Source organism: Scyliorhinus canicula, chromosome 15, assembly GCF_902713615.1.
Source record: "Scyliorhinus canicula chromosome 15, sScyCan1.1, whole genome shotgun sequence".
NCBI classification, from domain to species: domain Eukaryota; kingdom Metazoa; phylum Chordata; class Chondrichthyes; order Carcharhiniformes; family Scyliorhinidae; genus Scyliorhinus; species Scyliorhinus canicula.
This window is the reverse complement of record NC_052160.1, coordinates 83,523,659-83,547,193: the sequence shown is the minus strand read 5'-3', so window position 1 is coordinate 83,547,193 and position 23,535 is coordinate 83,523,659. Positions and strand designations below refer to the sequence as shown.

The following is a 23,535-nucleotide window of genomic DNA, read 5'->3' as shown; positions in this document are numbered from 1 at the left end:
ATTAAAAGCACAGAACCCTCACTGCCCATTGATAGCCTTCAGGGCTTGCTTGAAACTCTCGCCAGGTCCCGATTGGACCCAGTGCCCGAGCAAGCAAAGAGAAGATGTGATTCATGCTGGGCTGGCCTTAATTGGCCAGCGTGGAACCTCTAAATCGTCCAGGAGCGGATTCCACACCACTTGTGCCCTACGAAGGCCATGATTTTTATAACAACTCTCTTGACTTTTATGAGTTTATTTTGTGATTTATAAGGTGATGAGGTTAACATTACTGGACAATTCGCGATTCAGTTGGGTTTTTCCATCAAGCTGACAGCATTCTGGTCACCCAGCCTTCTTTCCAAATGCTTTTTCAAATTATCAAACTGTACTGTTGAGATTTGAGCTCTCCTTCTTCACATTATTTATTTATTTTTTAATTCATTTACGGGATGTGGGCATCGCTTGTTAGGTCAGCATTTATTGCCCATCCTTACTTTCCCTTCGGAAGGTGGTGATGAGTTTCCTTCTTGAACCACTGCAGTCCCTGAGGCATAGGTACACCCAATGTGCTGTGAGGGAGGGAGCTCCAGGATTTTGCCCCAGCGGCAGTAAAGGAACAGTAATATATTTCCAAGTCGGGGTGGTGACTGACTTGAAGGGGAACCTCCAGGTGGTGGGGTTCCCAGATACCTGCCGCTCTTGTCCTTTTAGACAGTAGTGGTCGTGGGTTTGGAAGGTGCTGCTCAAGGAGCCTTGGCGAGTAACTGCAGTGCACCTTGTGATAGATATGGCTGCTACTGTGCATCGGTGGTGGAGGGATTTGAAGAGGTAGATTTAGAAATACAGAGGTAGATTTAGGTATAAACCTATATACTAGGTTTAAATAAAACCTAAGGGTTAACATGGGTTCCTGCTTGCAGAGGTTAGTAGCTTTTCATAGATAAGCCATTGATATGGCAACAGATAAAACCCCCAAGGACTTGTAGTTTCGGCAAAGGATTCCTGCCCCATTAGGTTAATTGGTACCAGGCAGCTGCTGCTCACGTGATCATCATAGAACACAGGACAATGGAAAAGAGTCTGGGGGCTAGAGCTCAGGTATGTACTTAATCTGTCTGGAAGCTTGTACGTAAGTAGAGGCACGTATGCGTCTGCCGATATTATAATATGTATGTGCCTTGATTATGATTGGTAACTATACTTGTGTGTAATGCATTATGTAATCCTAATCATTAATTGTGAGTGGGCATAGATGATTTTTGAACAAATGTATTCTTTTGATTGGTGTATGTTAATTATTTCAGATAACAGGGAAAAGTGTAATTGACCTGTATTTTCTGTGCTCAGGGTGCTGGCAAGTCATCTAGTGATGGCTCGGCTCCCTTGCTATAGCTTGCAATAAACGTTTAAACTGAACTTCAAATCTTAAGTATCATCTGGACAGTTGAAGAGTGAAGTACGCTATAGTTGAATAACTACCGGTGAAACTCCTACAACAGATTGAATGTTTGTGTTTATTAGTCCAGCAGCATAGCCCCTGCTGTAACACTGAACATACAGGTAACATTCACTCCCCTAATGTCACATTTCTCTCTATCTGTTTTAGAATATTGTGAAGCTCCACGCACAAAGCCAGGAATTGCAAAAGGAGTTAGACAGCAAACTGGAGGAAGTGCAAAATCTGGTGCAGGCAAAGGCACAGGTAAGACAGATGTGTTCTCCAGGTGCTGCTCACCTGATGCATGTTAATTAATCCCTTCCACAGTGATTGTGCTTTCTGTCCTATATCCCAGCAAATGTTGGGCTCTGGTCCGGGATCATAATACAGGATTATGGGAACAGACAGGAAAGTAAAGTTGAGGCTACAATCAGATCAGCCAAGATCTTATTAAAAGGCAGAGCGGGCTTGTGGGCCGAATAGCCCACTTCTGCTCCTGTTTCTTATGAGACAGAGAAAGGGTACGCCTCAGATATAGGAAAATCAGAATAATACTTTTAGATATACCCGTAGTCATGGGGGTAAGGCATCTAGGCTTATGGAGTGTCATATAGGTGACAGGAATCCTCTGTTATCTATTGGGTGAACAACAGTTAAACAGGTGGAAGATGGCTGTTTGACACCAGGGGATTGGGTAATTTCTGGAACAATGGGATTTATTGTGATGAAGGGATATATTCACCAGAAATCATCATGTGATCCCAAGATCTAAGGTCATGTGTAGCTAATTCCCGGGATTCTTATCACAGGTATACATGTTTCTCCCTCCCAGTTACAGGTGGAGCTTGTCTCTCTGCACAGTAAACAGGACGAGGCCATCACTGAGATTGAGAGCCTCAAACTGACCAATCAGGAGCAGGAGACACGGCTGCAGCATATCCAACAGGAGCTTCAGGAGGCCCAGGATCGGCTGGTGGCTCAGCAGGAGGAAGCAGCTCAGCGAGAGGAGAAAGAAGGGTAAGAGACACTGTACACACCCCTCATGCGCTGTGCACACACCCCTCATGCGCTGTGCACACACCCCTCACGCGCTGTGCACACACCCCTCACGCGCTGTGCACACACCCCTCACGCGCTGTGCACACACCCATACACTGTTTCTACACCCAGAAACTGTACGCTCCCATACACTGTGTATGCACCCAGACATTATGTACACACCCCACTCACTGTGAATGCTCCCTGAACGTTTTGTACACATGTTGCACACTAAGTACACACCCAGACACTACATACTCACCCATAAATTGCATACATATCCATAAGCTGTGCACACATCCCTACACATTATACATGCCCATAACTATATAAAAACCCAAGTAAACGCACACCAATTCACTGTGTACAACCCTGAGACATTGTCTCCAAGCCCTGTACACTGTGTACACATCCAGACACTATATGCACACCCATATACTGCATACATATCCAAACACAATGTACGCATCCATACACAGTGATACACCTGGACACACACAGTGTCCATACACAGTGGTACACACAGCACTGGCTCTGTACAGTGCCTGAACAATGTGTACACACTCCACTCACTGTGTACACGCCCTGAACATTGTGTACACACTCCACTCACTGTGTACACGCCCTGAACATTGTGTACACAACCCACACTCCGTGTACACACCCTATTTCCACTGTATATGCCCTGCACATTACATGCACATCCACACATTGTGTACACAGGGACAGTATGAACAATAGGCATAGCCTCACACTGTTGGAGGGAATGACTGTGGTTCCTATTCCTGCAAGTCCCTGGTGAATAGCGGGAATGCGGATGTGGGTGTGGGATGCGGGCTGGAGGTGCCAGTGAGTGAGACAACCTAACATTACCAATAACAAATGTATTACAGAGAGCAGGATCAACTGCCCAGCTGTGAGGAATTGTGTTCCAGTGAAGCTGATCCAGAGGTAATGATGGATGAACATAATAGGTGAAAGTTTATAATTTTTGCGCAGAGTGCTGGCTGAAGCAGGAAAACCAGTGGCCGTGTGCTGGGTATGCGTGCAGCTCATTGGCTGCACAGTCAGTATTTCCTGCCAGATAATTCCGCATTTGGTGCAAACAAAATAGAGGCATGGCATCCGGCTGCTGCAGGGGCAGTGCCAAGGGGCAGTGCCAATGTGCCAGGAGGCTGTGCCAAGGTGTCATGGGGCAACACAAGGGCAATGCCAGGGTGCCTTGGGACAGTTGCAGGGGCAATGCCAGGGGTCATTACCAGGCAGAGCGCAGGGAAATCTGGAAGCAAGATCTCACCGACGAGATTCTTGTTTTTTGTTTGCCTCTGGCGAGATTTTGCAGCCACACCATCGTTTGCGCTTGCGTTCAATAATGCTAATTCTATAAATGCACTGCCTGTAAATCATTGGAAATGGATATGGACTTTCAGAAGCATTTGGTAAAACTAATTGGACGAGTCTATTGGCAAAATGTGAAGCTCATGGAATGGAGTTAAATGATTAATCTGTGGGGATTGACTGAGGTGCAGGCGACAAAGCGTAGGAAAGTATGTGATATGGCAGAATGTGACTAGAATCTGTATGAGAGCCTTAACTGTATTAATTTGTGACATATCCAAGTTTTCCCAATGACACAAAGGGAGACTCTGTAAGCACATAGGTAGGTAATGAGTCACAGTACAGGAGAGACGCAATCGGTTTCTCTCGCTGGGGGGGGGGGTGGGGGGTGGGGTGGGGGGGGGGGGGTGGTGGGGGGGGGGGGTGGGGGGGGGGGGGTGGGGGGGGGTGGGGGGGGGGAGGGGGGGTGGGGGGGGGAGGGGGGGGTGGGGGGGAGGGGTGGGGGGGGGAGGGGGGGTGGGGGGGGGAGGGGGGGGAGGGGGGGGGTGGGGGGGGGGGGTGGGGGGGGAGGGGGGGGTGGGGGGGGAGGGGGGGGTGGGGGGGGGAGTGGGGGGGGAGGGGGGGGGTGGGGGGGGGGTGGGGGGGGGGTGGGGGGGGTGGGTGGGGGGGGGGTGGGGGGGGTGGGGGGGGGTGGGGGTGGGGGGGGGTGGGGGGGGTGGGGGGGGTGGGGGGGGTGGGCAAAGCTCCACGTCAAGCATGGGACAGGCTAGGAGGCAGGACACACATCCATCAGCCAGAAAGGGAATCAAACCAAAGCCATGTTGTTGGTGTTGTGAACCACAGACTAGCTATCTAGTGAACTGGACTAATTATGCTAACAGGAAGCAGTGTAGATAGAAGCAGCAAATTGCCAAGTGTTATTAATAAATGAAGTGAAAGAGCAAAAGTGCATCGAATAGATTTCCAAACAGCTAAGTATGAAGTCAAAACCTTTGGACTGAGGGTTTTCCAGAGTTCTCTCCAGACGGTGAAAAGTGAAAAACGTCAGAGGACCAAATCGACTTGGCGTCAAATATCCTGGACCGTTAAAGGCAATAATCAAAAAGGCTGGACCACATTTGTAGTCGACTGGAATACAGAATCACAGAAGGAGGCCATTCAGCCCATCGTGTCTGCCAGCTCTCCAAACAAGCACCTTGACTCAGTGCCATTCCCCTGCCTTTCCCCCGTACCCCTGCACATTGGTTCTATTCAAATAATTATCCAATGCCCTCTTGAATGCCTCAACTGAACCTGCCTCCACCACACTGCCAGTCAGTGCGTTCCAGACCTGAACCACTTGTGTGAACAAGTTTTTTTTCTCACACCACATTTGCTTCTTTTCCAAATCACTTTAAATCTGTGTCCTCTTGTTCTTCCTTCCTTTAGGAATGGGAACAGTTTCTTCCAATCTACTCTGTCGTCCGTTTGGTGGCAGGGGGATTCTCTGGCCCTTCTGGCAGTGCACCCCCACCCTTGGGTTTCCCGGCGGCATGTGGTGGGTTCAATGGGAATTCCATGGGACTGAGGTACTGCCATGGACTTCAGTGGAAGCAGTATTGTTCCAGTGCAATGGATTTTGGTCATTGTTGGCCTTCTAAAAGAAATGAGGTGCTAAGTGTAGGGGGTTCGACAGGAGAGTTCGGGAAATAGTGTTGGGAGGGTTGAACCAGGATACAGTGACCAAAACTCTCCGGCTTTGGGGTTCTCTTTTCCCGCTGGCAATGTACCATAACCTGCAGGATTCCCAGCTGTGTGGGATGGCTTCAATGGGAAGTCCACCTAACCTGCACATCTCTGGACAATAAGGTGCAATTTAGCATGGTCAATCCACCTTTGGACTGTGGGAGGAAATCAGAGCACCCAGAGGAAACCCACTCTGAGAAGTGCAAGCTCCACATGGACAGTCACCCAAGGCTGGAATTGAACCCAGGTCTCTGGAACTGAGGCAGCAGTACTAACCACTGTGCCATTGTGCTACGGAGTATGAATGGAGCAGTGGAGTGAAGTAGATAAGGTTGGTAAGCTGCAGACACAGATAGCCACATGGGAATGAGATGTAACTGCATACCAAGCACTAAATGCATTCCAATCACTTAGTGTGTGATTTCACTGCACCTACCTCTCTTTGATGTGGTCAATGTTTATAAACATTGGGGTTTCACCACTTAGACCACTAAAGCATGAAAGGATATGAATGGATCAAAGCTGCAAATGTTTTATATGAGCTGTCAATCACAGACCATGAGTGGAAAGCAATGAATGGCTTGCAGATAGTGGTTCTGTGGGAACCAAATGCAGGCATAGAATACTCTCTGTCGAGAAGTGGGCAGGTGGAGCTGGAAGGTAAGTATTACAGCTGTGATGGTTCCCTCTGCCCCTGTCTGGACTGCTCTCTAGCTTCCAGGCAAGAGTCCCTTTTCTGGAGTGGAGTGGGATGGTCTGTGTGGGAGGGCATCTGTGTGTGGGTTGGTCTGTGGAGGGGGTTCCTTTAGACAGGGGGCACCTGTGGGGTTCCTCCTATTACAGTGGTCCCTGTTGGAGTGGGGGGCGAGCCCTTGGATGGTCTCTACCAGAGTGTCTCTGGCGAGATGGACCTCGCAGTGGCACAAGGGTGGCCCACCGCAAAGTCCACCACGACAGGGCCATGCTTGTAGAGACCACAAGTGATCCATGTCCACGGGGACTGGAGAATCATGGGAGGCTGGAACATAGGCGCCGGGCTCGCTAAAGAGATGCAAATGATCATTAGGGCCTATTTGCATTTATTTACATCCCCACACCAGCGCGCATCATAGACCGTGTTGGCCCAACCAACGGAGGGTCGGAGCATGTCATTTGGATTGGCACCTGGCGTCGATCCTGATTTTACCCAATGCCCAATTCTCCGTCCGATCAGGGAATGTATTCCAGGCATCCTGGGGAAGGAGAATCCCACTCGTTGTTTCCAAGCTGGGACCAGTATCCTTCTGGGGTGGTTTGCTAATGCCAGTGGGAAGGTTTGGACTAAGTAGGGGGGTGGGAACCAGAAGGTAACATTAGAGACAGAACAACAAGCACAATGGTAAGAAACAGTAAGGTAAATGGTGGGATCGGAGTAAGAGAGAATGCAATAAAGTATAAGTAACATTTACAGCACATGCATGTAAAAACATGAACTGTGGTAAAAAAGATTGGTGAATGGCAGGTATAAATAGGGAAAACTGGGTCTAAAAAAGGGCAAGCGTGGAAGCTGGATACAAGGTGTTCAGGAAAGATAGTAAAGGAAACACAACTATATTGATTAAAGATGATATTATGGCGCTGGAGGAGAGGGTGCTGCAGAGGTTCAAGGGAAGAATCTATTTGGTTCAAGCAAAGGAACAATATAGATACAGTTAGATGACTGGGTGTATTCCATAGACAATCAACTAGTAGGAAAGATGTAGAGAGAGAAGTTTGCATGGAAATTTCAGAGATTTATAAGTATTATAGAGTAGGTAAAATGGGGGACTTCACTTATCAGAATATAGATTGAGATAATAGTAGTGCAAAGGGCAAAGAAGGGCAAGAGTTTCTACAGTGTGTTCAGGAGATATTTTGACATTAATATAGTTCCATTCCAATGCGGACAGCACGGTAGCACAGTGCGTAGCACAGTTGCTTCACAGCTCCAGGGTCTCGGGTTCGATTCCCGGCTTGGGTCACTGTCTATGCGGAGTCTGCATGTTCCCCCGTGTCTGCATGGGTTTCCTCCAGGTACTCCGGTTTCCTCCCACAGTCCAAAGATGTGCGGTTAGGTGGATTGGCCATAAAAGTGTCCATAAAAGGGTGGGTGGGGTTACTGAGGTATGGGGATGGGGTGGGCTTAATTGGAGTGCTCTTTCCAAGGGCCGATGCGGACTCAATGGACCAGATGGCCTCCTTCTGCACTGTAAATTCTATGATTCGATGCAGAAGGGGACATTTCAAGAGCTGGTTTGGGGAATGAGGTAGGTCAAGTGAATCAATTGTCAGTAAGGGAAGAGTGATCATAACACCATAATGTTTAGATTTGCTATGGAAAATGAAAAACAATCAAGAGTAAAAATAATGAATTGGGGGATGTGCAATTTCAATGGAGTAAGAATGGATCTGTTCCAGATAGATTGAAATCAAAAATATTGGCAGCAGTTTATGGCACAATAGGCATCTCTTAAAGAGGAAATAGTTTGGGTAAAGTTACAGTACACTCCCAAGAGGGAGAAAAGCTTGACAAATAAATACAGAGCTCCTGAGATGAAGAAAGATTAGAGAATGAGCAGAAAGATGGTATGTATTGCAGATGACAGGTGAATAATACAATGGAAAACCAGGCTCAATAGAGAAAGTTCCGAGAGAAAGTAAAAAGGAAATATGAGCAACAAAGGGAAAATATGAGAAGAAATTGGCAGCTACGGTAAAAGGAGATGTAATTATTTTCTGAGAGAAGAAGCGATTGAGAGCCAGACATGTTCAAAATCATGTGGAGTCTGGACAAAGAAGGTATGCAAAACCATTCCTTTTGGTGTAAGTTATTTAAGGTGATTTACAAAACATCCAATGGTGACATGAGGGTAAACCTCTTCTACACAGCAAGTGGTGAGGATCTGGGATTCACTGTCTGAGAGTGTAGTGGAGGAACATTCAATCATGGCTTTCAAAGTGGAATTGAATAAGTACTTGAAGGGCAGAACATAGCCGGACTATGGAGGAAAAGGGGGTGGAAAATATAGGTATCAGAATTGCTCTAGTAGAAGAGCCAACTTCAGTGGACAGAATGGCCTCCTTTTGTGCTGTAACCATTTTATTATTTTATTCTATTCTAGAAAGGGAGGAAAATTGTGGATTTTGAGGACCCGGTTCTAGACTTCTAAGTTTTCATAGTCTTAACTTCTAATATAAATTGTATTGAAATGAAATGAAAATCGCTTATTGTCACGAGTAGGCTTCAATGAAGTTATGGAGAACATTACTTTAATCGTCTTGAATCTTGATAACGTGAGAATTGTATGGAACAGAACAATTACTGAAGCATCCCCATGTCTTTGAATGAGAATAACAGTCATCAGTGAGTGGATGGTAACTGCAGGTTAAGAGATTGCACGCTAGTTGTCTTATTTTTTTATCATCAACGGTTTTCCATTTCAGAAAAAGGCCAGGCAGAGATGGGGTTCTGAAATCAGCCAGGGGGATGCATGGTTAGAGGGGTAAGTGACTTATCTCGACCATCTAGAACCCTTCAGCCCCCACCACCACCCCACACCATTCAACCCATAATTGTTGCATGAGTGAAACTGTTAGATTGTAACTCATTCAAATTCATAGGAGCTTGAGGCACTTTGCTGTTGACACTTGTTATCTCATGGCAGATAGTAACTGCGAAGCTACCCAACTACCAAAGGGAAACTTGAATCAATTGCCATTTGTGTATTATGAGGATTTTTCTAAAGTCAAGGTCGATAATTCTCAGACCAATTGTGATGATTATATGTTAAAATTAAGCATCTGTTAAAATAAAGAAATTAGCACCTAAACACAAGAACACAGTTAACAGTACTTTTCAAAATTTCCTGAAGAGCTCAATTTCATTTTGATGGCAACAGTCCTCATAGATTTATATTTTGTAGCAAATTACAGTAACATTACCACTCAATGCCCTGCTGCACTTAGGGTGCCCTCTAAGGGTGGCAGCAAACTGCTGTTCACAGCCTGGCTTCAATTCTGTCTTGTTCAAGATCCCACAGCCAGCACAGCAACATGGTCTGTAATGTTTCCTTAAATCTGTTTATCCCCTTTGATCTTGCACTTTATTGTTTCTTACAATCCTTTAGAAGCTCCTATTCCCTGAATAGATTAACTCCCTTTTTTCACTTAGTTTTAATGTAAACGTACACTATTTTGCCTCCTCGATTTACAATCTACCAATTGTATATGTTCCTATTGAAATACACGAGCCAACTTCAAACCACTTCCTTTATTTGCCTTATGTAAATTCTTCTTCAAGCTCTCCCGGCTCTCCATTTCACCATTTCACCATCACCATTTCAAACCACTTGCCTTCATACCTCCTCTACTGATGTTTGACCATTGCAGTCTATCTGTCCCTCATTCAATTAAACCGACTGCAACAAAATGACAATGATATTGCAAAAAAAGAAAGAAAGATTAAGGTCTCAATTTTCCTCACACTCGTTCGACTTTGCTCAATCTCAGCAGTACAAATTTTAATTGTTCCCCAATGTCCGTAGCCTCTTCAGGGAGTGAGTTTCAGATTTTAACCATTTGTGTGTGTCGTGGAAATCATAATAAAGACAAATTCCTCGAGGTTCGATTTAAGGAAATTTATTTACACAAATATATTTGCGGAGAGAGAGTGATCTAGCTGCAAAGCCAGTGCACTGCACTCTGAGATTCGATTGAAGAATGCATCTTTATAGGCTGAAATAACAGCTTGAAGTGAACAGGCATGTTTATATTAAATAGACCTTGGAAAGTATGCAAGATGAAATACGTAGTACGTATGTTCTTGCCCTTGGCTAAAAACAACTCGAGTAAACATTTTGTTATCTTTCGGAGGACAATGTGTTATCAGAATAAGGCCGAGACCAGAATATTAAGCAGTATTTTGTTTATGTTACCTGACCTACTTATTTTCGCTAAAAAGCAGTGCTGAACTATAGTCTAGCATTTCCCAGCTTGCTTCTAAGTTGGTTTATGTTAATTTCCCTTCCACAGTGTGCAAACGCACTTCCTGATTCCACTCCTCTTCTGACTTGCTCTCATTTTAAGATTATGTTCTGATTGATTCCCCCCCGCCAATGTTTCTGTCCATCCATCTTGTTAAATTCTTTAAACACCTCAGTACTCAACCTTCCAACGCTCAAGGAAATACAAACCAATTTGCTATTTAAACGCTACTGACACAACTGCTTGCCCCGGCCTAATGCAGTGTCCTGTTGTTTTTTACATTTTAATCATTCGATAGGCTTCAGGGGAACTGGGAGAATACAGGCCACATGAGTCGCATCATCTCGATTGAAGAAGAACCTCTGCCACTGCAGGCTCGGGAGGATTCTGGGATACAAAGTTTGAGGGTTACCGGACAAGAGGTCGACATGAAGACCGTTAAGGATGGCGATGCAGTCTTTGAAGAAAAGGCAAAGGTCTTACTGAGTGATGGAGCAGCAGGCCTAACCCAAGAGGTAACCATTGCTGGCCAACTCCTTCCTCTTCAGTTAAACCTAAGCAAAGGCCTCATTCTCCTCCTCATTATCCCACAGAAGCCTCAGCGATCAGCTGTCTGCCTAACCCTGACCCCTTCCTCGATATTATTCACTCCACCACTGGTGTTTGTGCCTTTAGCTGCCTTGTCCCGAAACTCGAATTAATAATAATAATCTTTATTGTCACAAGTAGGCTTAAATTAACGCTGCAATGAAGTTACTGTGAAAAGCCCCTAGTCACCACATTCTGGTGCCTAATCCGGTACACAGAGAGAGAATTCAGAACATCCAATTCACCTGACGTCTTTCGGGACTTGTGGGAGGAAACCGGAGCATCCAGTGGAAACCCACGCAGACACAGGGAGAACATGCAGACTCCACACAGACAGTGACCCAAGCCGGGAATCAAACCTAGGATCTGGGAGCTGTGGAGATACAGTGCTACCCACTGTGTTACCGTGCCCCCATTCCTTCCCTAAATCTGCTGCCTCACTAACTTTACACTGACCTTTATCATAGTTGCTAATTCTATCGCTCAGCTTTGAGTTTTATGTTTGATAATCTGGGGGAGGCCTCCCAGTGACAGACAGACAGTGTTATTAGTATCTCCTCTCACTCAACCCAGCACTGGCCATGGGGATGGGATGGTTCCGACAATGGTAGAAAGTCATCTTGTGGAGGGGTTTCTTCTTCGTGATGGTGGCTTGAAAGCTGTGGCAGTGAGTGAATTTTAATTGTTCCCAACATTGCAGAGAGTACCTCCATTTTCGGGAATTTGCGTGGTCTCCTGCCTGCCTCAGCTGTGCCCCCCTCTTCTGATGGAGTTGTTGGTCGGGTATCATCTATCAGTCCTCCAACTCGCCTGGTCCACCCACTAGGGGCCAGTTTAGCACAGTGGGCTAACTAGCTGGCTTGCAATGCAGAACAATGCCAGCAGCGCGGGTTCAATTCCCGCACCAGCCTCCCTGAACAAGTGTCGGAATGTGGCGATGAGGGGCTTTTCACAGTAACTTAATTGAAGCCTATTTGTGACAATAAGTTATTAATATTATTAATATTATCATCCTTAACTGCATGGGGCTCTTGGGGGCCCTTCTTCATTATCAGGAATATGGCGAACGACCTGATGCCATGAACACTTCTGGATCCATGCCAGTTTTGAGACCACAGAGAAAATCAGCTGACTGCGAGACAAAAAAATCTAAGGTAGCTGAAGGCAGACTGAGACACAGAGCGAGAAAGTGGCAGAGAGCGAGAAAGTGGCAGAGAGCGAAAGAGAAAGTGGCAGAGAGAGAGGGAAAGTGGCAGAGAGAGAGAGAAAGTGGCAGCGAGAGAGAGAAAAAGTGGCAGAGAGAGAGAAAAAGTGGCAGAGAGAGAGAAAAAGTGAGAGAGGCAGAGAGGGAAAGAGGCAGAGACTGAGAGAGAGGCAGAGACTGAGATAATAAGGGCGCGATTCTCCGCTCCTGCGCGGCATCGGGAAGGCCGTCGTGAACTCGGACGAGTTTCACAACGGTGTCGGAGGCTGCTCCTCGCACCCTATTCACCCCCCCCCCCCAGAGGGCTAGGAGCGGTGTTGTGAGAAACTCGGCCGCCGGGCCTTGACGCTTGCGTCAAAGCGGCGCGCCGAGAATGACGCGACGGCGGCGCCTAAGTGACGTCAGCCGCGCATGCGCAGGTTGGCCGGCTCCAACCCGTGCATGCGCGGTTGCCGTCTTCCCCTCCGCTGCCCCGCAAGTCGTGGCGGCTTGACCTTGCGGGGTGGCGGAGGGGAAAGAGTGCGTTCCTTGGAGACGCTGGCCCGACGATCGGTTGGCACCGATCGCGGGCCAGTCCCCTCCCGAGCACGGCCGAGGTGCTCACTCCCCTCTCCGCCCCCCCACAAGCCAAAAACAAACCTTTGGCGCCATGTTCATGACGGCAGCGACCAGGTGTGGTTGCCGCCAGCGTGAACAGGTTGGGAACGGCAGGCCGCTCGGCCCATCCGGGCCGGAGAATCGCCGGTCACCGTGAAAAACGGCGAGCGGCGATTCTCCGAGCGGGGGGTGGGAGTATCGCGGGGGGTGCCAGGGCGGCATGTCGTGATTCGCCCGGCCCTCCCGCGATTCTCCCACCCGGCGTGGGGAACGGAGAATGAGAGACTGAGAAGACCATGGAGTAAGGGAGGTAAAGTGAGGAGGTTTGCAACACAACTTTTTTCAAGATTACATTTTAATTGTAATCTTGAAAAAAGTTGTGTTGCAAACCTCCTCACTTTACCTCCCTTACTCCACACGAACGGGATATGGCGCTCGACTCTGATGTGTTAGGCAGGTTGGTTCGATGTGGACTCCACTCGATGCAGGGAAGTTAGAAACAGGCGTCTAACACTGGAGAAATCCAACACTGTTTTATTCAACTATAGAACTGCTATACATATTCAGCTGTGGGTCGACACTATACTGATCTGACTGGTGACCTTGTAGTAGCCTGACCAGACTCTCTAGCTAGCGCATGGTGTTTGCACTGGCTAGCTCGTGGACTCTGACTGTCTCAGTAGCTGGGTCCCGAGAGAGCGGGAAACCTAGTGCCCTCTGGCTTTATAATGGTAGTGTCCTGTCTGGTGATTGGCTGTACTGTGGGTCATCCTATGTGTCAATCACTGCCTGTCTGCATCTCATTATATACATGAGTGGATATTATGACAGACTCATTGATCGACAGTTCCAACGCGCCACAGCAAGAAACCGCACCGACCTCCTCAGAAGACAAACACGGGACACAACCGACAGATACCCTTTGTCGTCCAGTACTTTCCCGGAGTGGAGAAACTACGACAGCTTCTTCGCAGCCTCCTATACGTCATCGATGAAGATGAACATCTTGCCAAGGTCATCCCCACACCCCCATTACCTGCCTTCAAACAACTGCGCAACCTCAAACAGACCATTGTTTGCAGCAAACTACCCAGCCTTCAGAACAGCGATCATGACACCACACAACCCTGCCAGGGCAATCTCTGCAAGACGTGCCAGATCATCAACATGGATACCAGTATTACACGTGAGAACACCACGCACCAGGTACATACTCGTGTGACTCGGCCAACGTTGTCTACCTCATACGCTGCAGGAAAGGATGTCCCGAAGCATGGTACATTGGCGAGACCATGCAGACGCTGCGACAACGAATGAACGGACATCGTGCGACAATCACCAGGCAGGAATGTTCCCTTCCAGCTGGGGACCACTTCAGCAGTCAAGGGCATTCAGCCTCTGATCTCCGGGTAAGCGTTCAGGACGCGCAACAACACAGAATACCCGAGCAGAAACTTATAGCCAAGTTCTGCACACATGAGTGCGGCCTCAACAGGGACCTGGCATTCATGTCGCATTACATTCATCCCCCACCATCTGGCCTGGGCTTGCGAAATCCTACCAACTGTCCTGGCTAGAGACAATTCACACCTCTTTAACCTGGTGTTACCCCTATCTCTGGATCTGTAAAGATTTAATTGCCTGTAAATGCTCGCATTCTAAGCATTGTCTGGCATCTTTGAATTTGTCTATATGTATGTTTCTGGAACATACCTCTTCATTCACCTGAGGAAGGAGCGGTGCTCCGAAAGCTAGTCTTTGAAACAAACATGTTGGACTTTAACCTGGTGTTGTAAGACTTCTTACTGTGCTCACCCCAGTCCAACACTGGCATCTACATATCACATTTTAATTGGTGATCAAATGTTTACCCTTTGTGTGTTTCTCCCTCCCAGTTACAGGCGGAGCTTGCCTCTCTGCGCAGTAAACAGGACGAGGCCATCACTGAGATCGAGAGCCTCAAACTGACCAATCAGGAGCAGGAGACACGGCTGCAGCAGATCCAACAGGAGCTTCAGGAAGCCCAGGATCGGCTGGTGGCTCAGCAGGAGGAAGCAGCTCAGCGAGAGGAAAAAGAAGGGTAAGAGACTGTGTACTCCACCCTCAAACATTGTGTACACACCCATACACACACCATACTGTGTAAATACCCTCTACCCATGTGCATGCCCTCTACACTGTGCACATTCCCCGTGTACTGTGTAAGGTAAGGTAATGATGCCTTAGTCCCAGATGACCATAGCCTGCTTTCCCCTATGTGGTGAATGTATTGCTGTAACAATTCACCATGTGCTTATCTGTATTACGCTGTTGCCCATGTGGGCTCCACCTATGGCCCATTGTATGTTATTACCTATAATGTAGCAAGCTGGGGCCTATGTGGGCTCCGCCCCTGACTCCACCCCTTGAGGGGAGGTATAAAGAGTAGTCGCCCTGTAGGTGGCTCCCACTAACAGACCAGTCGCAGGCTGGCACTGTTCTAGTTGATTAAAGCCACAGTGTACTTCTACTCCTGGTTTTGTGTGAATTGATGGTCGCATCACCCTTTGAGGGGAGAGCTGACTGGTGGTGGTGGAGGGATCACCATCCCTCAGGCGAGGGGCAAGGTTGAGAAGGTGGGGAATTCATGATTAACCTCAGTCGGTATGGGAATTGATCTTGCGTTGCTGGCTTTGTTCTACATCACAAACCAGCTGTCTAGCTTATTGAGCTCAACCACCCCAATGTACTGTGGATACACATTGGAAACCACACTCTGCACACTGTGTACACATTCCACGCTCCACGTACTGTGTACATATTCCACGCACCAGACTCCACACGCGGTGCACACATCCCGCACATCACAGTCTGCACACTGCATACATATCTCGCACACCTCACTGCACACTGTGTAGACGCCCCCATGCTACACTCCACACACTGTGTAGACATCCCCATGTCACACTCCACACTGTGTAGACACCCACATGCTACACTCCACACACTGTGTAGACGCCCCCATGTCACACTCCACACACTGTGTAGACGCCTCCATGCCACACTCCACACTGTGTAGATGCCCCCATGTCACACTCCACACACTGTGTAGACACCCTCATGTCACACTCCACACACTGTGTAGACGCCCCCATGTCACACTCCACACACTGTGTAGACGCCCCCATGTCACACTCCACACACTGTGTAGACGCCCCCATGCCACACTACACACACTGTGTAGATGCCCCCATGTCACACTCCACACACTGTGTAGACGCCCCCATGTCACACTCCACACACTGTGTAGACGCCCCCATGTCACACTCCACACACCGTGTAGACGCCCCCATGTCACACTCCACACACTATCTAGGCACCCACATGTCACACTCCACACACTGTGTAGACACCCACATGTCACACTCCACACACTGTGTAGACGCCCTCATGTCACACTCCACACACTGTGTAGACACCCCCATGCTACACTCCACACACTGTGTAGACACCCCCATGCTACACTCCACACTGTGTAGACACCCCCATGCTACACTCCACACACTGTGTAGACGCCCCCATGTCACACTCCACACACTGTGTAGACACCCCCATGCTACACTCCACACTGTGTAGACACCCCCATGCTACACTCCACACACTGTGTAGACACCCCCATGCTACACTCCACACTGTGTAGACACCCCCATGCTACACTTCACACACTGTGTAGACGCCCCCATGCTACACTCTACACACAGTGTAGACACCCACATGTCACACTCCACACACAGTGTAGACACCCCCATGCTACACTCCACACACTGTGTAGACACCCACATGCCACACTCCACACACTGTGTAGACACCCCCATGCTACACTCCACACTGTGTAGACACCCCCATGCTACACTTCACACACTGTGTAGACGCCCCCATGCCACACTCCACACACTGTGTAGACGCCCCCATGTCACACTCCACATACTGTGTAGACACCCACATGTCACACTCCACACACTGTGTAGACACCCACATGCCACACTCCACACACTGTGCAGGCACCCACATGTCACACTCCACACACTGTGCAGGCACCCACATGTCACAATCCACACACTGTGTAGACACCCTCATGTCACACTCCACACACTGTGTAGATGCCCCCATGTCACACTCTACACACTGTCTAGGCACCCACATGTCACACTCCACACACTGTGTAGACACCCCCACGCTACACTCCACACACTGTGTAGATGCCCCCATGTCACACTCCACATACTGTGTAGACACCCTCATGTCACACTCCACACTGTGCAGGCACCCACATGTCACACTCCACACACTGTGCAGGCACCCACATGTCACAATCCACACACTGTGTAGACACCCTCATGTCACACTCCACACACAGTGTAGACGCCCCCATGTCACTCTCCACACACTGCACACACATGTGTAGACACCTGCACACCATGTACACACCTCCCACTGTCTACACACCTTCAGGTTCAGCCTTGGCTGCATCCAGTGCAGTTCCCAATCTCAGGAAATTTCTGATGAACAGTAGAACAGAGAAACTGCTCTGGGAACTGGGAATGAGGAGCCAGTGAGTGAGGAAATGTAACAATTAATGTCCCCGGTGAGCCCTCCGTCTGTCACTGACTCTCTCTCCCTGTCTGTCTAAATCTTTGGTTTTATTCCAGAGAGCGGGATCAATCTCTCGGCAGTGAGGGACGGCGTTCCGATGAAACTGTTCCACAGGTAATTCACACAGGGTAAAAAGGGAGGTTTCAGTCACTGTCCATGTGTGCCTGAAGTCGGGATCTGGGACATTGGTCATAGGCAGAGGGGGATCAGTGAGGGTTCATGTACCATGACTGGGTTCAGACAGTGAGCAGGGGCTGGCTGCCAGGGAGGGAGTCACACTGACTGTGGATGGACTAACAGAAACTTATCTTAAAAAGGAAACTTGGAATGCCGCAGCTTTCAAGGCTATAAATCAAGTGCTGGAAAATGGGATTAGAATAGTAGGCGCTTGTTGGGCTGGTGCAGCTTAATCTTGGTGGTGGGAAAACTTTTAGAAGATATGAATTCACAGTCGCTTGGACAAATATGGGCCTGATTCTCCGCCGTCGGGATGCTCCATTTTGCCGGCATCCCGGGGGTTTCCCGACAGTGGGGGGCTGCCCCACAATGGGGCAGCACTGTAACACAAGTGGATAGCACTGTGGTTTCACAGCACCAGGGTCCCAGGTTTGATTCCCTGCTGGGTCACTGTCTGCGCAGAGTCTGCACGTTCTTCCTGTATCTGCGTGGGTTTCCTCCGGGTGCTCAGGTTTCCTCCCACAGTCCAAAGATGTGCAGGTTAGGTGGATTGGCCATGATAAATTGCCCTTCGTGTCCAAAAAAGGTTAGTAGGAGCTATTGGGTTATGGGGTAGAGTGGAAGTGAGGGCTTAAGTGGGTCGGTGCAGACTCGATGGATCGAATGACCTTCTTCTGCACTGTATGTTCTATGTTCTAATGGGAAATCCCATTGATCAGCCAGTGTAACGGAGCATCCTGCCGGCGTGCTGAAATAGACATCTGACGTGGCAGGACGGAGAATTCAGCCCATGGATTTATTAGGGAAAGGCAGCTCCGAATTGTTCAGGGCTAACCATGTTTACCTAACTTATTGGAGTTTTTTGATGAGTGTGACATATGGAAGATTTTAGCAATATTGGAGTCTAATTATTGCGCAATTTAAAGGTGAAAAGCCTGGGTTTATGATGTGTTTAACTGCAGTGGTCATGTTTTTTTAAATAAAAGAATCCTGGTTTGCAAGTAGAATTTAGCAGCCAGAAGGTGAAATTGACCAGCGAAATGTGTTTGTCAGTCTGGTCTTATAAACTGCGGTTCTACTGAGACAGTCCCTGGGGAGTTAATGTGCTTTCAGTCCCTGGAAAGTTAATTTGTTTCTCAGCTTGGGGAGAAGATGTCATTGCTGGGTAGAGATAAAACATTCAGAGAGACATTTTGAGAAAGTTCTGGAGAAGAGTTGAAGTCTGATCTGGCAACCCTTATTTTGACCCTGAGTAAAGGCAATTCTCGCCCAGTAGGACAGATTAAAAAAAAAAGGTAATAATAGTTGAAGCAGAGCAGTCATGTCTGAAGACAAGGAGGAGGTTTAAACAACCCAGTTGAAGCAGCTATTTGAAGATATTCAGCCAGAGTCTGAATGGGTTATAACAGGAGCCAAAAACTCTGTCCTGTAAAGCAAATATTACTTTACGCCATACTGATTTTAAGCTGGATTGAGAGCTATATGTTTCTTTTCTTATTGTTCAATGGGGAATTGAGTAGTAATGTTTCACGGGTCATTGTAAGCTGTTTTTCTTCGGGTGTGAAGTTAAAGAGTTTAATATTGTATTTATAATAGAGTTTTGCTTTAAAATACCAAATCCCTATTTTTCGTGCAATCACTCCTGGAGCTAATCATTCTTTCCGCGAAATAAACTAAAATATTAGGGTTTTGGTCCAGTATCTTAGCCACTGTTGTGGTCTGGTCTGGGATCGTAATATAAGGTAACAGCGAGGGTTGATGGATATAACAATGTTGATATGGAGCACACGGTCTTCCAAAAGACATCTGATTGACTGTCACCAAACGGACCTGTCGGCAAAGCTGAGACAATATCAGTGACAGAAGGAGATTGGCTGAGTGACAGAAAACAACAAGTGGAAGTGAGCATCTGCTTCCCAGCCTGGATGAAGGTTTATGGTGGTATCCCCCAGGGGCCGATATGGACCACTGCTTTTCTTGATCCATGATGCAGACTTTAGTATATAGGGTACAATGTGAAACATTTCCAGGTGACCTGGCACCTGTGAACCGTAAGGAGGATGGTGATAAACATCAAGAGGGCACAACCAGGCTGGTGAGTTTTGCAGAACCTGCAGAGAGAAATTAAATATGGACAATTGTAAAGTGATTAACTTTAGGAGAAAGAACGAGAAGAAGCAACACAAAAATAAAGGATATGATTCTAAAGAACACAAGAGAGAGCAGCAGGAGTAGACCATTTGGCGCCTCAAGCCTGCTTCGCTATTCAATAAGATAAAAAGACTGAGACAGAGACAATAGAGACTGGGTGAGAGATGGAGAGGCAGATGGTTTAGAATTAATTGTACGAGACAATTTACCATTTAATAATGATTGACTGTGTTCCCTTTGTGTGTTTCTCTCTCCCAGTTACAGGCGGAGCTTGTCTCTCTGCGCGGTAAACAGGACGAGGCCATCACTGAGATCGAGAGCCTCAAACTGACCAATCAGGAGCAGGAGACACGGCTGCAGCAGATCCAACAGGAGCTTCAGGAAGCCCAGGATCGGCTGGTGGCTCAACAGGAGGAAGCAGCTCAGCGAGAGAAAGAAGGGTAAGAGACACTGTGTACACATATCTCACATATGGTGTGAACATCCCAGTCACTGTGTACACACCTCACACTGTGTGCATGCCCTCTACACTGTGTACACTACCCATTTACTGTTTACACACCCCTCACACACTGTGTATAAACTGTGTACTGTATATATATACCTCCTGCACTCAGTACAACTCTGCACACAATCTACATACCCAAACATATTGTACACAGGGACAGTGGGATAATTAATGTCCAGCCTCACAATGAAACAGTGAATGACTGTACTTCCCAATCCCAGGAAATTCCCGATGAACAAGCAACCTGGTCCCGGATTTTGTGATTGAGGTGCCGGAGAGTGAGGAAGTGTAATAATTAATGGCCCCGGTGAGCCCTGTGTCTGTTACTGACTCTCTCTTCCTGTCTGTCTGATTCTTCGGCTTTATTCCAGAGAGCGGGATCGATCTCCCAGCAGTGAGATGCGGCGTTCTGATGAAGCTGATCCACAGGTAATGAGGGATGGACACAGCAGGGAAAAGGCGGAAGAGGCAAAATGTGAGATCTGGTGCATGGACCGTGGCCAGAGGGAGAGCAGTGAGGGTGGAATATCCCGCATGGGATCTATGGGGTGGGAATGCTTGCCTTCCCTGTGCTTCTTGCAGGGTTCGGGCTCCTCAGCTCGGGGCAGGGTATCTCAATTAACCAATGTATATAAGGTCGGCCAATAAGGCACTAACCAGAGAGGAATCCGGTAGGGATCTACTGGGTAGTGTATATATTGTTTGTGTCAATAAAACTTCATTATTACTTTACTCGGTGTGGGCTCCCCGTGCCATTATTAAAGAAAGTTCATGTACTATCACTGGGTTCAGACAGTGAGCAGGGACTGACGGTGAGAATTGGGATGGGGGGAGGAGGAGGGGAAATAATGGCAGAACCTTCAAAACAGGTTCACAGTCGGTAGGAGGGCAGCTTGTCTGAACGGAAGTCCACAGCAGACAGAAATTGTCCACATTGTAAAAATGTTTGCCCCTTGTTTAACGTTCCCTGTATTCAGGAGCTAATTGTAACAGGTATTCAGTTCCCATCTGAGGACAACATTTTCGAGAGGGGAAGGATTGAGATGAAATTATTTGATGTGATTAATGTGAAGTCAATTTCTCTCTAAATTCTCACTGGTTTCCATGAGGACAGTTGGGTTTTGGGTGTGAAATTGAGTTTGGGGAATGAGATGTCAAATCCTTCATCTTGAGCGTGAGGCAGTGAATAGATTCTGGTAGAGGGATAGAGTCAAAGAAACTCTGGACAAGTGTGTATGTGTGAGAGAGAGAAACAGGCTGGGAGAAAGAAATTGGGCCGGATTCTCTGGGAATCGGCAGGGTGGGCAGAAACACGCAGTGGAGTGGGGGGAACCACTCCGGCGTCGGGCCGCCCCAAAGGTGTGGAATCCTCCGCACCTTCAGGGCTAGGCCGGCGCCGGAGTGGTTTGCGCTCCGCCCGCCGGCATGGAAGGCCTTTGGCGCCGCGCGAGCTGGGGCCGAAGGGACTCCGCCGGCCGGCGCAGGTCCGCGCATATGCAGGAACGTCAGTGGCTGCTGACATCATCTCCGTGCATGAGCAGGGGGGGTTCACCTTTGCGCCGGCCATCGCGGAGGCTTACACGACCGGTGTGTAGGAATAGAGTGCCCCCACGGCACAGGCCCGCCCGCGGATCGGTGGGCCCCGATTGCGGGCCAGGCCACCGTGGGGGCACTCTCCGGGGCCAGATCGGCCCGCGCCACCCTGAGGACCCCGGAGCCCGCCCGCGCTGCCAGGTCCCGCCGGTAAGGGACCAACTCCAATTTATGCCGGCGGGATCTGCACAGAACGGGCGGGACTTCGGCCCATCGCAGACTGGAGAATCGCCGGGGGCGCCCACCAACCGGCGCGGTCGATTCCCGCCCCCTGCCAAATCTCCAGCGCCGGAGAATTCAGCAGCCGGCGGGGCGGGATTCACGCTGCCCCACCCCCGGCGATTCTCCGACCCGGCGGGGGGGTCAGAGAATCCCGCCCATTAGATACAGAGAGAGATGGGAATAAATAGAGGTTGTTTCTAATACATTTGATGAGAGGATTTACTGATATTTGCTGATTGAATGTGTTCCCTTTGTGTGTTTCTCTCTCCCAGTTACAGGCGGAGCTTGTCTTTCTGCGCAGTAAACAGGACGAGGCCATCACTGAGATTGAGAACCTCAAACTGACCAATCAGGAGCAGGAGACATGGCTGCAGCAGATCCAACAGGAGCTTCAGGAGGCCCAGGATCGGCTGGTGGCTCAGCAGGAGGAAGCAGCTCAGCGAGAGGGGAAAGAAGGGTAAGAGACTCTGTACACACCTCTCACGTGCAGTGTAGACACCCCTCTCATACTGTGTCCAAACTGTATACACACCCCTCACACTCTGCGTGCACAACCCTCACATACGGTGTGATGCTTTGGAGGGAAATGTAACTGGTCTGATTAGTAGGTTTACGGACGACACAAAGGTTGGTGGAATTGTGGATAGCGATGAGGTCTGTCAGAAAATACAGCAGGATTTAGATTGTTTGGAGACTTGGGAGGTGGGATGGCAGATGGAGTTTAATCCGGACAAATATATGAAGTAATGCATTTTGGAAGGTCTAATACAGGTATGGAATATACAGTGAATGGCAGAACCCTTAAGAGTATTGACAGTCAGAGAGATCTAGGTGTACAGGTCCACAGGTCCCTGAAAGGGCAACACAGATGGAGAAGGTAGTCAAGAAGACATACGGCATGCTTGCCTTCATTGGCCGGGGCATTGAGTTTAAAAATTGGCAAGCCATGTTGCAGCTGTATGCAACACTAAGGCCACACTTGGAGTAGTGTTCAATTCTGGTCGCTATGCTACCAGAGGGATGTGGAGGCTTTAGAGAATGTGCAGACGAGATTTACCAGGATGTTGTCTGGTATGGAGGGCATTAGCTATGACAAGAGGTTGAATAAACTCGGTTTGTTCTCACTGGAACAACGGAGGTTGAGGGGCGACCTGATAGAGGTCTACAAAATTATGAGGGGCATAGACAGAGTGGATTTTCCCCAGGGTAGAGGGGTCAATTACTAGGGGGCATAGGTTTAAGGTGCGAGGGGCAAGGTTTAGAAGAGATGTACGAGGCATGTTTTTTACACAGAGAGTAGTGGGTGCCTGGAACTCGCTGCCGGAGGAGGTGGTGGAAGCA

General features: G+C 48.4%; 1 protein-coding gene across 11 annotated transcripts in view; it reads left to right on the top strand.

Moving 5' to 3' along the window:
- LOC119978777 (ras-related protein Rab-44-like) overlaps positions 1 to 23,535 on the top strand; it is a 217,278-nt gene that overhangs the window by 69,751 nt on the left and 123,992 nt on the right. For 4 of the 11 annotated variants that reach the window (XM_038820641.1, XM_038820643.1, XM_038820639.1 and 1 more), the window contains 10 exons: positions 1,589 to 1,684; positions 2,253 to 2,437; positions 3,352 to 3,409; positions 8,984 to 9,042; positions 10,821 to 11,037; positions 14,807 to 14,991; positions 17,600 to 17,657; positions 20,130 to 20,311; positions 20,751 to 20,808; positions 22,467 to 22,651. In XM_038820641.1, coding sequence (XP_038676569.1) covers positions 1,589 to 1,684; positions 2,253 to 2,437; positions 3,352 to 3,409; positions 8,984 to 9,042; positions 10,821 to 11,037; positions 14,807 to 14,991; positions 17,600 to 17,657; positions 20,130 to 20,311; positions 20,751 to 20,808; positions 22,467 to 22,651 — 1,283 coding nt within the window. Of the gene's footprint in view, positions 1 to 1,588; positions 1,685 to 2,252; positions 2,438 to 3,351; positions 3,410 to 8,983; positions 9,043 to 10,820; positions 11,038 to 14,806; positions 14,992 to 17,599; positions 17,658 to 20,129; positions 20,312 to 20,750; positions 20,809 to 22,466; positions 22,652 to 23,535 lie in introns of those variants that run through there. The other 7 variants (XM_038820648.1, XM_038820645.1, XM_038820649.1 and 4 more) reach the window with 6 other exon arrangements.